The 12,668-nt window shown below is 35.3% G+C and overlaps 1 protein-coding gene across 1 annotated transcript; it reads right to left on the reverse strand.

Annotated features, from left to right (window-relative positions):
• On the reverse strand, positions 1-4,067 carry LOC113318311 (cytochrome P450 71B9-like). The gene is made up of 2 exons (XM_026566456.1): positions 3,082-4,067; positions 1-855 (listed from the first exon to the last, which is right to left on the reverse strand). The coding sequence occupies exons 1-2, from the start codon at positions 3,994-3,996 to the stop codon at positions 244-246; spliced, it is 1,527 nt and encodes a 508-aa protein (XP_026422241.1). The 5' UTR covers positions 3,997-4,067; the 3' UTR covers positions 1-243.
• Positions 4,068-12,668: the final 8,601 nt, after the last annotated feature.

Consider the following 12,668-nt stretch of genomic DNA (forward strand, 5'->3'; position numbering starts at 1 on the left):
TTAAGAATCTTACTTGCCTTTTCAATATTTAATGATAAACATTAATTATATAGACAATTACAACCATAAATTTATCTTTTACAAGAGTAAAGATGACAGGCCAAGTTATCTAGCTTTACTTAGAAAACTTTATTTTATATAGTAAAATAAGAAGCAACCCGGCAATATCTTTCTTACTATATATTTAGTTCACTATAACCCATGCAATATCATGCATTAACACAAAAATATATTTTCAAATAATTAATCATATTTGCTTACCACATGCTTGATGGGTAAAAGCTCTAGAGGATATCTAGTACCTGATAATCCTTCCATGTTCAAGTCTTCAGTGTTCAATCCTTCTGGAAGTTCCCAATCGAAAGTGTACAATATATTGGCTAGGACAAGCTCTGTTAACACACTGCCCATATTCAATCCTGGGCAAATCCTTCTACCTCCCCCAAAAGGCTTGTACTCCAAATTTTGATTTTCACCAAGAGAAAATGAGCTATTTTTAAATCTCTCAGGCAAGAATTCCTCAGGATTTTTCCAATATTTTGGATTTCTCGCCAACGCCCATGTATTTATTAGGACCCACGTCTTGGGGTATATGTCGTAACCATCAATTTTACTGTGTTTTATGCTTTCTCTTGTAAGCAACGGAAGTGTTGGATGCAACCTTAGAGTTTCTTTAACTACCATTTTTAAGTAATGGAAATTATCAAGGTCTGATTCTTCTACCTTTTCTTTGGATCCCATATAGCTTCTAATCTCTTCTTGAACTTTTTTCTTTGCTTTGGGATTTTTAGCCAGTTCTGCCATTACCCAAGTCATTACACCAGCTGCTATGTCTACTCCACCGAGATATACATTCTGGTAGTTTTAAACACATTCTCATGTATTACTTAGGATTCATAAGTTGATGATAAAAATGTAGAAATAAGAAAGAAAAGGAATCTACGATATCATGCTAAATATTTTACAATGTAAAAGAAACTGTTAGAAATCACCGTTGTTCGAGTGTAAATTGAAAAATCATTCAGAAAACCTTGACATATTTCTTTGTAATACCCAACAAACCCCGGAATTTGAGGTTTTATATGAATCTATGTTCCCATACAGTGGCGGAACCAGAAAATGAATCTGGGACTGGCTTGAAACCTAGTTGGCATGAAAAAAATTTATTTAGGGCTGGCTTAAGCCTGTTTTTTAGGCTTTTCTTCTTAGCTAAACTTAAAATCCATTACAAAATGTAAGCTTTTTCTGGACTTTGGACTGGCTTAAGCCATCCCAGGTCGCCATGTAGTTCCGCCCAGGTTCCCATATACGGGAGTTAGGAAAATAAATGATAGCTATCTACTTCAAGTTAAATTTTCAATTGAGAAGACAAGAAAATTTCTTCTATGCACGTTATGTTGCCTTATGTTATCGACGGGTGTAGACTAACTAAAGTAAACCAAGATGATTCCATTAAGTATTTATGTTACCGGTTTTAGTCTTTTATCTTTCATCCTTTATCGTTTTCTTTATGAAAATATATTAAAGGAATAAAAGAATAATCTTTGTTAAAGATGCAGTCATTTTTAAATTCATATCTTTATGAAAATAACGATAAATTACATTTTCTATCTTCCGAACTGAGTTTTTTATGATTTATAATTTATTTGTTTTAGGAAAATTGAAATAGATATATGCAATGTTTTTATAATTTATAATTTATTTGGACTCGTTTTTCTTCAGACAATGTGTTGGCCAAGTTAACCTAAATCAGTAAACTCTTGAAACGAAAATTTTAATTATTATATAAAAAGACTTGACGGAAAATGAAGGAATCAATTTTGGGACCTCAAGGTTATATTGAATAGTTACAAACTGTTGTTCCATGTTCTTATTTGATGATAAAGAATGATTTATACATCCATTTTGGAACCTCATTTTGTATGGAATAGTTACAACCCATGATTTCATTTTCTAGCTAGGAACTATTACTTTATATTTGATGATAAATAATTAATCAAAATTGATATATTTGAAAGTAAAACGAAGAACCTTTTACGCATTTTTTTTTATATTGGCTAAATGTCCTTTTACTTTTAATTTATTTATTTTCAAATTTAAAATTTTATACGATCTTATTCTTTTTTAAATGTTTTTCTTTTAAGTTTTTGTCTCAGAATCAACATGATAGAATGAAAAATACCATGTTGATTCTAGATAGTCGGCATGGAAATAGATGAATACCATGCCGACTTTAGTATTTCTTTCCCGGAAATCACAATTGATCGTGCCGATCATGTCCAAATTTTAAGGCAGTAGTCTACACGGTCATTTTTGTCAATACCGATTATATATGATGGGTATTTGTTCATGTAATAAATACCATGTTGATTTCTTTAGATGAAGAACGCCATCAACTTTCGGCGTAGTATTCAACAAATACATAATGGAAACTATATACCACCGGCATGATATTCATCGGTTATCTCTGACGATGTCATAAAAAAAATGGAAAAAGCAAAAGGGTTTTCTTTTTCAATACAAAACTAGTCATAAAAACCCAAGGTGACCAAACTTGTGGTACAAAAACCCCACTCAAATGTTGGGATTCATTAAAACTCCATCTTAAACTAAATTATACAAAAACACCAAAATTTTAAAAAATTGATACAAAAATCCCAAATTTCAAAATTGGTTTCATCAAATTTTATGATGAAACAAAAAACTGGTTTCGTCAAATTCTATGAGGTTTCATCAAATTTTATGTCCATCAAAATTTTAATTTTTGGGGTTTTTGTATTACTTTTAATTTGGTGGATGGATAGTGACTCATTTGGGGTTATAACTCGCGGACCGTTTTAAATAATTTAATAACGTATGGAGGGATAACTTGGACTTTTATAGTTTTGAGAATCCCTCGCAACATACCCAGAATAGGAATAAATCTCCCCAGTTATGGGTTCCTAAACAACTGGGTTCGGATACAAAAGTTTGGTTCAGGATGAAGCCCAGTAATTAGATCAACTTAACTGGGTTAGGCAGATTACTACTCCCCTGTTTAATTAAAGAGATTAATTAAAGATAAAGAGTAAAGGAAATTACCAGAACTACTGCTTTGATATGATTGTTAGTGAGACGAAATGTACTCGTGTGAGCCTTTCTTAGTTTAAGCAAAACGTCTATGATATCTTCGTGCTCCAGTTTCAGTGCCTGCGGATTGTCATGTTCGTCTAAGACTTGTTGCAAAAACATATCCAAATAACGAAAGCATGTTTCTGTTCTACGATGGATTCCAGTGATCCTATCAATAATCCAACTTAACTTGGGAAAAAAGTCGGATGCCGATAAACTAGTCAAAAAGGCAACTTCATCAAGAACTTGTGTAAGTCTTCCATTATCAAATATATTCTTACTTTGACCGTCTGTGCTACCAAAAGCAACCCTACAGATTGTTTGGTGCGCAAAACTTGTTAACTTTTCGTAAACGTTAACAGGATTATTATTTGAAGAAGAAGATAATATGGATTTAATCAAAACATCAACTTCCTCAGCCCTGACTGCCTTAAAAGATTGCACCCTTTTCGCGCTCAAAAGTTCAAGAGCACATATTTTCCGAATCTCTCTCCAATACTCTCCATGAGGTGTTAAAGCGATGTCTACATAATTATAGGAAAGACGTCTTCGTCCAGCAAATTGAATTCTATTACAGAACTCAAGATCAAGTGTTTTCATTACTTGTTCGGCAGCTTCAACAGAGGAGATTACGACTGTTGGTACACGACCATATTTTAGACGCATGACTGGACCATATATTTTAGATAGTTGTGACAGTGTTTGATAAGGCTGTTTTGCAGTAAGCTGATGTAAATTACCAATGATAGGAAGCTCAGGAGGACCAGGTGGGAAGTTGGGTTTGTTTTGAACATTTCTGCCTTGGAATAGTGTGATGAAAAAATAGAGAGGAAGTAGAAGCAGAGGAAGAAGTAGAAGGAAATTATGAAGAAGAGTATTCTCCATGTTGAAATGAGGTGTGAGATTAATTATGATCTGATTTGTTGCGAGTGATGGTGTTTTAAATGTTCATATATATAGGCACATCTAGTACATGATAACTAGCATAACTATTCAGACGATTAAACTGACCGTACAGCCAGTTCATTGCAACAAAAAAAAAATTTTTTTTTTTTTTTTGCTCGGTCTTTGCAAGTTCATTTTCCGTAAATATTCATAAGTTCTTCGTGGAAAATGTGATTTTTTTTTTCTCTCTTCAATTACACCACCATGATCGTACAAGTATAATAAACACCCCCACTGGCACTGCCCCACTTAGGCTGGTGAAGGTCTAGATTTTTCGTAAACCACATAACCGAGGAAAAATAATTCATGGGTCGGATGATCTTTTTTTTGGTACGAAGTACAGTGATCACAAATAAGATCTTCATGAAAAATTATCTCTACCCACCTGGTACGTGCTAATGGAAAATGGCTTTGGATATTGGATTGTACAATGATCACAGATGCTAGAATTCGGTAATTCCAAGTAGCTTCCTTGCCAACAATGGTCGCTGTTGTGGTGCATGTTAGCTGCATACATAATAATGACCGCACACTTAATATTTACAGTAGGCTGCAGGTGAACGTCTGTCTTTTAGTGCAAGATTTTTCGTAAACCACGTAACCGAGGAAAAATAATTCATTGAATCCGATGAATTTTTTTTCTGGAACAAAGTACAATGATCACAGATGCTAGAATTTGTTAATTCCAAATAGCCTTACCAAAACTCATCCGTGTTGTTGTGCATGTTAGCTGTATACATAATAACTAGATTTGTGCCTGTGCTAGGCACCGGGCATTTATTCTTCTTTTAGTTTGGTATGCATGTCGCTTCGTCACGTGCGTCCCATGACGATGCATTTTTAATTTGGCATGCGTGGGGTTTCGTCCCACTCTGAGATGATGTATTCTTAATTTGGTGTGTATGGGCATCGCCCCGCCCTATAACAATATATTTTTATTTTTGTGTGCGGGGCTTAACCCCGCTCGTGATGATACATTTTTGATTTGTGTGGCGGGGTGAATACATTAAACAGGTTGAGATAGGATAGTAAATATTTCACAAAATTGTGACAGGATAGTAAATATTTCACAAAATTGGTTAAAAAGACCAAAATCAACAATTCTTAGGTGAAATGGATAGTTAGATTTTGATAATGTTTAAATGGACAAAAATGTAAAAATAGGCAGGATGTAACCAGTTTCATCGTGCCCATTTTCAAATATTTTTTCTTGTTTTTAATTTACACATGATGTATCCAGTTTCATCCTTATTATTTATTTTTTGGCCATTTCACCCAAACTATTTTTTACTCGTCCATTTGAACCATGATTTAAAAATATTTGGACAAATGACCCATTTTCCGCAAATATTTTTGCAGGAAATATGTGTGAAATATAGACTTTTTTTTCCCTATGACTTCCAAATTGAATTTGGACTTCCATAAAATTCAACACGATAAATTAAGTTTTCCTTTTGAGTTTGTAATTTTTAAACCAGTCATATATTGTCAAGTGTCTTGACCAAAACTCCATAAAAATCAGAACGACAAATTTTTTTATGTGTGAATGTGAATACAATAATAACTCTTCCAGAAACAATGGATGGATTCATAATGTTTAAAACAAACTTTATGGATGCCGATACAGGTGGGGGTGATAAACTGTGTTTAACCTCTTCTACCATGACAATGTAAGATGGGTCCGATGGTCGATTTTTGGTGCAGTACTGCAGTAGAGTCCAAGGTGCCATAAATGGATGATGCACTATTGTCTGGTAATGCTAAGCCAATATTTTAAGTTAAGTTATTTAGTGTTTGGGTCGTAAGTTTTGGTATGGTTCTGTGTTTTGGTCCTAAGTGTGTCCAGTGTTGGGTGCAATAATCAAAATAAAGAAAAAATCAAATAAGCAAAAGTTATTGATACTTAGCTCCTTTATAATGGAAGCGATCGATTGACGAAACGAACGAGCTTCTCATATCTCCACAACAGCAACAAGGAAAAATGTTGGAAAAACAGTGTGAGTCACGTGTTCAACACGTTTCCCTTAAGACATTAGCGCCCGGCTACACTCAAGAGTGATGCTATAGCCCTCACAGGTGGATATTTGCAGGATAAAACACCCTACTATACCTACTACTAGCATATGTAGTAGATGCTCAACTTGAGCTTGGCAACTCCGAAAAAACCGTTAAGGAAAATCGCGAACTCTTAAGAAACGCTATATAATATTTTCCCTTAGGGGTCCCTCTAAAATATAGAGCAACCCCTTTCCCATAGATTTTACAAAAGTAGTGAATTTCTTTATATAATGGAATAAAACAATTTAAGAAGTCGAAACTCCACAATGTGGGAATAATAAGTTTTTCATTCACAAAAGAAAACAATAAATTATTATTTTTATTAAAACCATTAAAAATCAATTTTTATTAATCGTTTTCCAAAAATCCCCCACATGAATGAAAACTCAATAAAACACAAAAACACAGATAGATCTTGGTAAATCAACAACTCAATCTCACGAACTGAACTGAGTGAACAGACAGAAAGATCGTGCATGTTAAAGTCATACTAGCCATTCCAATGCCATCTCCCAAACACAACAGTGTGTTGACCCCAAGGTCATATTATGGATCGCAAAAATCATATAGTATAGAGAGTTTTCATCTTTAGCTCCTCATAAGTGAGACTAAAGGTTCCTTTCACCAAAGTGAAAAAGCATGAACTAGTGAACCCTTAGTGACCCTTGGGTCCTAAGTTCCAATAATAACAAAACCATCAAAACGAAAATCACATAAAAAGCGCAGGAAATACCATTTTAGGCAGAGGTGTCCATGAGGTCTTGAACCTTTACTTAGTGAGATATTACCGGAATTACTTGCTAGAGACAGTGAACTATGTCTTGAACTGCTAGCATTTGATGTAAATCGCGATAACATCCACAGATGATATCTCCAAGAGTGCTGCCAAGCTCGTGGCGTTTTGTCCAATTTGGCCCTGGACATATCCTGTTTCTCAGAATGCCCTAGAGAATCAAAGCTCATATTCTTATAGGAAGCGGCCCACTTCCTCATTCAGATAGGTGAGTTTACATAAAGAGTGTTACTGCTACACCCCACTTCAATCTTAAATTGAAACTATATAACTCATTAAGACTTCTTAAAAGTCATCCTTCACATGCAGTCACAGAATCACGTCTACACCATAGGGAAGGGACAAATAATGAAATTCTCTGATAGTGTTTACGTTTACCCACCACAAATTAGTTGTCTCATTCGAAACCTTGATCTTGGGATCTTCATTCAGCAAGGTTGAGTATCCTTCATGGAAAGTTTAATTTATGAGCTTAAGCCCCATCCCCTTCGATGTGTTTCTAACAATCTCTTTGGATGAACCTTTCGTCAAAGGTTGCACGATATTCTGCTTGGACTTTATCCAATCAATGGAAATAACGTTGATAGACACATTTTTGTGTTTAATATGATCTCAATACTATATATTGTTGGCACTCGAGTTTGTACTAATTTTGGTGTTTTATGTGTTTGTGGGCACCTTTGGAAAATAAACATTTTTTGGAAAATTCGGCTCGAAAAGTTGGTAAAAGCCCCGGAGGACACATGTTATTGGGACTCTCACCTTTGGATAAGGGGCACCTCAATTACTAAGGGGCACCCCAACTCACCCCAAAATGCATCTGCTATTCGCACCCCAGTACAGGATTAGGGGGGGGTCATCTTCTCCATTTGAATTTTGTTTTTGGCGGGAAAAGGGAGAACACTTCTTTAGATTTTTGATCGAATTGTTGAACGTGTTCTAGGGAGATTCAATGGATGATTTTTGGTAGATAGTTGTGATATGGCCTATTAAACACATTGCGGGCGTTTGGTTCGACCAGAATTGGCTAGAATTAGCTAAACAATTCACGGGTTGAAAACAGGGCACTTCGTGTATATCACGGGTTTCACGTGATTTGGAGAATATTCAACCTGTTTTGTGCGTGCATGGAAGACCCTCACAGCCTGTTGGAGCGTGAAGGAGTTAAATATGGTAATTTGGAGGCTTGAAAACGCGTGATAAGATGAAACATGAAAGAAAATATTCCCAGAAATATTTTCTTTACTGCCGAGTTAAAGAGAATTATATGGAGTGAATGAGCGAGATTTGATGGGTATGTTGGCTATAAATAGGTTGTTGGGGTTGAGTAGAAAGGGTGTCGAGAGTTTGGGGTCAATAGGAGAGCTTAGGAGCCAGAAATCAAGAGTTGATAAAACTCTGTCGTTTATCAACAGTGAGCCAGAAATCAAGAGCTTAGGAGCCAGAAATCAAGAGTTGATGAAGAACACCAAGAACACGAAGAACAGACTCGCAGGGACAGTCGTTTATCAACAGTGAAACAGACTCACAGGCGTGGGTCGTAGGTGGGGGTCTTAGAGCTGCAGTAACAATAGCACATCTACTTTGTCGTTTATTATGGACGCTTTCTGTGGGTCGCACATTCACTGTTTTATTATTTCATCTCCATTTCCATCCTTGTAAACACCCTTTGAGCAATAAAAATGAATTTTGAGCGTGTTTTCAATATGCGGAGCTAGAACCCATCATTGGGACGACGGAGGAAGCTGGTTTTCGCCCATGTGGTAATTCTATTTAATTTCTTTATGACTATTTGCACTATTATAATTGATTTATGATTTTTCTAGATTATTTGTGATTTCGTTTGATGTCGCATGCTTAGTCTTAGGTACTTTTGATGCGTCATGCTTGTGATTTACATATAATTCTTTATAAAATCTACCTTGGCAAAGATTTAGAGTCGATGTTTGTTATTTTATGAGCTTTAATTGTCCGGAATTAAATATTGAACTGCATGAATGTGAGAATTGGTGGAATCCCGAGTGCCAGTAACTCTCTTCATCTTGTTAATATTTTTGTATATATAATTTAATTAAATCTTTAAATTTAATCTTCACAAGTCCGAGAGTTTGAACCTCATTACTACAACATCATCAAAAACATTATCATTTTGGCGTCGCCGACGCGGATATGTGTTTAGGTAGAATTTTTAGGTTTTTATTATTTTTTATTATTCCATTTGTTCTTTTTACGTCTCTTTGGTTGTGTCTTTGTATTACAGGTTTGAAGTTGGATACTAAAGAACTTGGAATCAAAGCTTAAAGCTAAAAGAGAAGGAAAAAAGACAAAACAAAAAAATAAAGAAACAAGAGAGAGAATTATTTATTTATTTATTTTTAAGAAACTTTCCATTTTTTTTTGTAATTATTATTATTATTTTTTTGTATTTCTTTTCATTGGACTGGACTTTGGACGATTTATTTTAATTTTAAACCCTACGGAAGGGTTATATAAAAAAATATTAAATATAAACTGTTTGCAGGGAAGGACGACGATTACAATATCGTCTCGGCCCCTCGGGTTCGCACACTGACACCGGAGTCAGTGGCCCGAGTCGACTACAGCGGTTCTTCGTCCGTCTGGTACGGGAGGTAAACTTCTAAACACCCGTGAATCTCTTGTCAGCGGGTTTACTGTCTGCCTTAAGGTGATTATATGTTGAGGACTGAACCGGCTGCTTTAATTTCCTAGTAAAGGGAAAGAACTGGCCATATAAGATAAGGGTTCCGATTTCATCATTGTTCCCTTCTTGCCCGCCTTAGGTAAACGAAACCTAACGCGAGCCCAAGCTTAAAATTTGATTAGAACGAGACCGATAGGGTAACGAGCTTGGTAGGAAAATATTTCGAAAAATATTGGTTACTCTTTTAAGCATACTTCAAAGTTCTTGATGGTTTCTGTAAGTTGAATGCGTGACTGCGCCACCTTGTAATACCGGTGAGGCTTTGGGTATCAAAGCTCCACTGAGCTTCCCTCGCCTCGATTCAACTTACATTAGCTCGGATTGATTCCAGAGGGGTGTGCTCAAATTGTAACGAATTCCTTTTCGAAGGAATAAAAGCTGCTCTAGAAAACAATCTAAGTGGATCCATCATGCTTTTTGTTTGCTAGATTCTATAAGTTTGATTTGGTCGAGTCAGCCTTATTTGTGATTGTGTAGAATTCCCTTGCAATTAAGAATGTCGAACTGGTATGATAGAAGCCAATACAATGAGTATCGACCTGAATTTGAATATGGACATCATCATTTTTATGACCATGTTGGGAATAGTGGTTGGGAACGCCATCCTTTGGAAGGATATGGGTCATACCCTGGTGAGCCCAATTATTATCCACACATGCATCAGTCTTACGAGAAAGAAGATTATAGTACTAGTTCTTCGTCTCTAGAGGATACAATCAAACTATTGAAAAGTAGTCTTTTTTATGATCCCTATGTTCCTATTCCTCCTTTAGAAGAGTCCCTCAGGGAGTTAGCTTAGTCGACGCGTAAGTTAGTTGAGATGAATAGTAAATTATAGACGAAAGAACTACAATAATGAGTGAACTTTCTATAGAGGAATCCCTCGAGCGGATAGCTGAGACGAACGAAAGAATTGCTCGAAATTACTTGAATTGCCAATATAGTGGATCCAATAATACCCTTGAAAATGAAGATAGTTATTTACATAATCAAGATAACAAGGTTAGAATTGGTAGCACTACTTGTTTTGATGAGGTTCAATCATCTTCGTACTAATATGATGAGGATAGTAGTAATGAAGAATCTGAAATGTGTAGGCATAGTGATCAGGAATCTATTAATCCAATTGAGCTTTATAATGATTATATTATTTCTAGTTCAAATCCAAATAATTTTTAGGATTATTCACCTATTAAAAAGGAATAGGATTTGATTAGGGATACCACCGTTTTAGACGATGTAGTTTTTTCTTTTGATTACGAAGACGATAATGCTTTAGAGGAACGGGTTTATTCTGAAAATGTTGTTTTAGAGTCTAGCGACTTAGAAACAATAGTCTTAGAAGAAGAAAATGAACTCGTAAAGCTACTAAATATGAGTGAGGATGCGTCACTTGAGTATAACCTCGAAGAAGCAATTGACTATTTTCAGGATTCCAATGATCTAGAAATTAAGGAAATTGTAACTAGTTTATCTAGAGATACCCAAAAATCTAAGTTTGGGGGTGATTATCATTCTCCTTGTGCCATACCTTTAGCTCTTACAGATCCCTCATTTTGGACTTGATATCTCTGCCTCGACCATTTTACAAGATTACCTTCATACTCATTTTCCCGAACCTAATGATGTCCAGGAAGAAGTTCAGTCGTTAGAAACCCGTCCTCTGGTTGATGTGGTTTGCCCAGGCTATGATACCCAGATTGACTTTGTTTTCCCACCAAATAGTTTTCTTCCAAATGTGGGAACGTTTATATTTAAAATGTGTCGAATATTAAGTTGTGAGACTAAACCTAAATGCTTTAGTAAATTAGAATCGACACATTTGCTTAAGAGTGGCCACTACTCTCATTGTGGTCAATTTTGTAAGTCAAATCTTATTGACTTAGAGGATCCTCAGTTATTTAGGTTATTATTGTGCGCTTCTAAGATCATATTTGAGTTTTTCCAGACTCTAGGACCTAATGATTCGGATCCCACCTATGAAGAAACGCAACCAATAAAAATATTTTATTTAGACCCTTTCTTAGAATATGAACCTGAACCACAATTAGATATAAATATCTTAATCAGGAAACTAGATAAGGGCATGCTATCCTTGTTCACTTTCTTGGGTTATTGTAGTTTCCTTTGATCATATCTTTTTGGTTTTGAAGACCCACATTTATTTCGGCTGTTACTTTTTGATTCTATAAGGTGACTAATTCCTTCCGATGTCTGGCTGAAGACTTTAAACTTAGCACTTCTTTGGAGGTAACCTAATCTCATGCGACACGGTAATATCTTTCCTTAACTCTTTTGCTTCAAATGGTAACAGTTTCTCCTTGTTCATATGCTTTTAATTTTATCTTTAGAACATTGAGGACAATGTTAGATTTAAGTTTGGGGGTGTGGGAGAAACTTTTTAGTTGTACTTTTGAAATTTCTAGCGTCACATGGTATCCGGTTAGCTAAGTTTACATACTGTTTCTCACCGAAAAGATAGAAATTGGAATGCTAGAGATAACAACTTATTGAGACATTAGAGAAAAAGACATTGAGATCCTTGAAATTCAGGAGAGAACTTGTTCCTTTTAGAGGGTAACCGTGATGGACCTAACCATACATGATGGAAGGCGAGTAGGTCAGGGAAATGCCAGAAAGACAAAGCAACCTCACAATGTAGTCTTAGTTACTGGATTACGACTCTCTCTCAGTAGAAACATATCATCAACAACAAGCGGAGCGACATCAAAATCTATGAAGAAAGTTGAAGAAGTTTTAGGTTTAGAAGCAACAATAGAAGAGAATAATTCAGAAATCAAAGTTAAAGTTATAAGAGAAAATGATATAAGTTGTTAGAATCCATGATACCAAGACATCACAAGTTGCGAAGATCCAAGTTTTGAAAGTCCTTCTCTCATGGCCATGTAAATTTTTTTCTTGTAATTTTTTGAAAAAAAAATGAAAAATGAAAAAAAAAATGAAACATCATTACGTTCTTTTTGTTCTATAAGGCCATAAGAAAGAAGAAATTTATAAGTCAAGCAAGAAATCGAAGAG

Source organism: Papaver somniferum, chromosome 10, assembly GCF_003573695.1.
Source record: "Papaver somniferum cultivar HN1 chromosome 10, ASM357369v1, whole genome shotgun sequence".
In the NCBI taxonomy this organism is placed as follows: domain Eukaryota; kingdom Viridiplantae; phylum Streptophyta; class Magnoliopsida; order Ranunculales; family Papaveraceae; genus Papaver; species Papaver somniferum.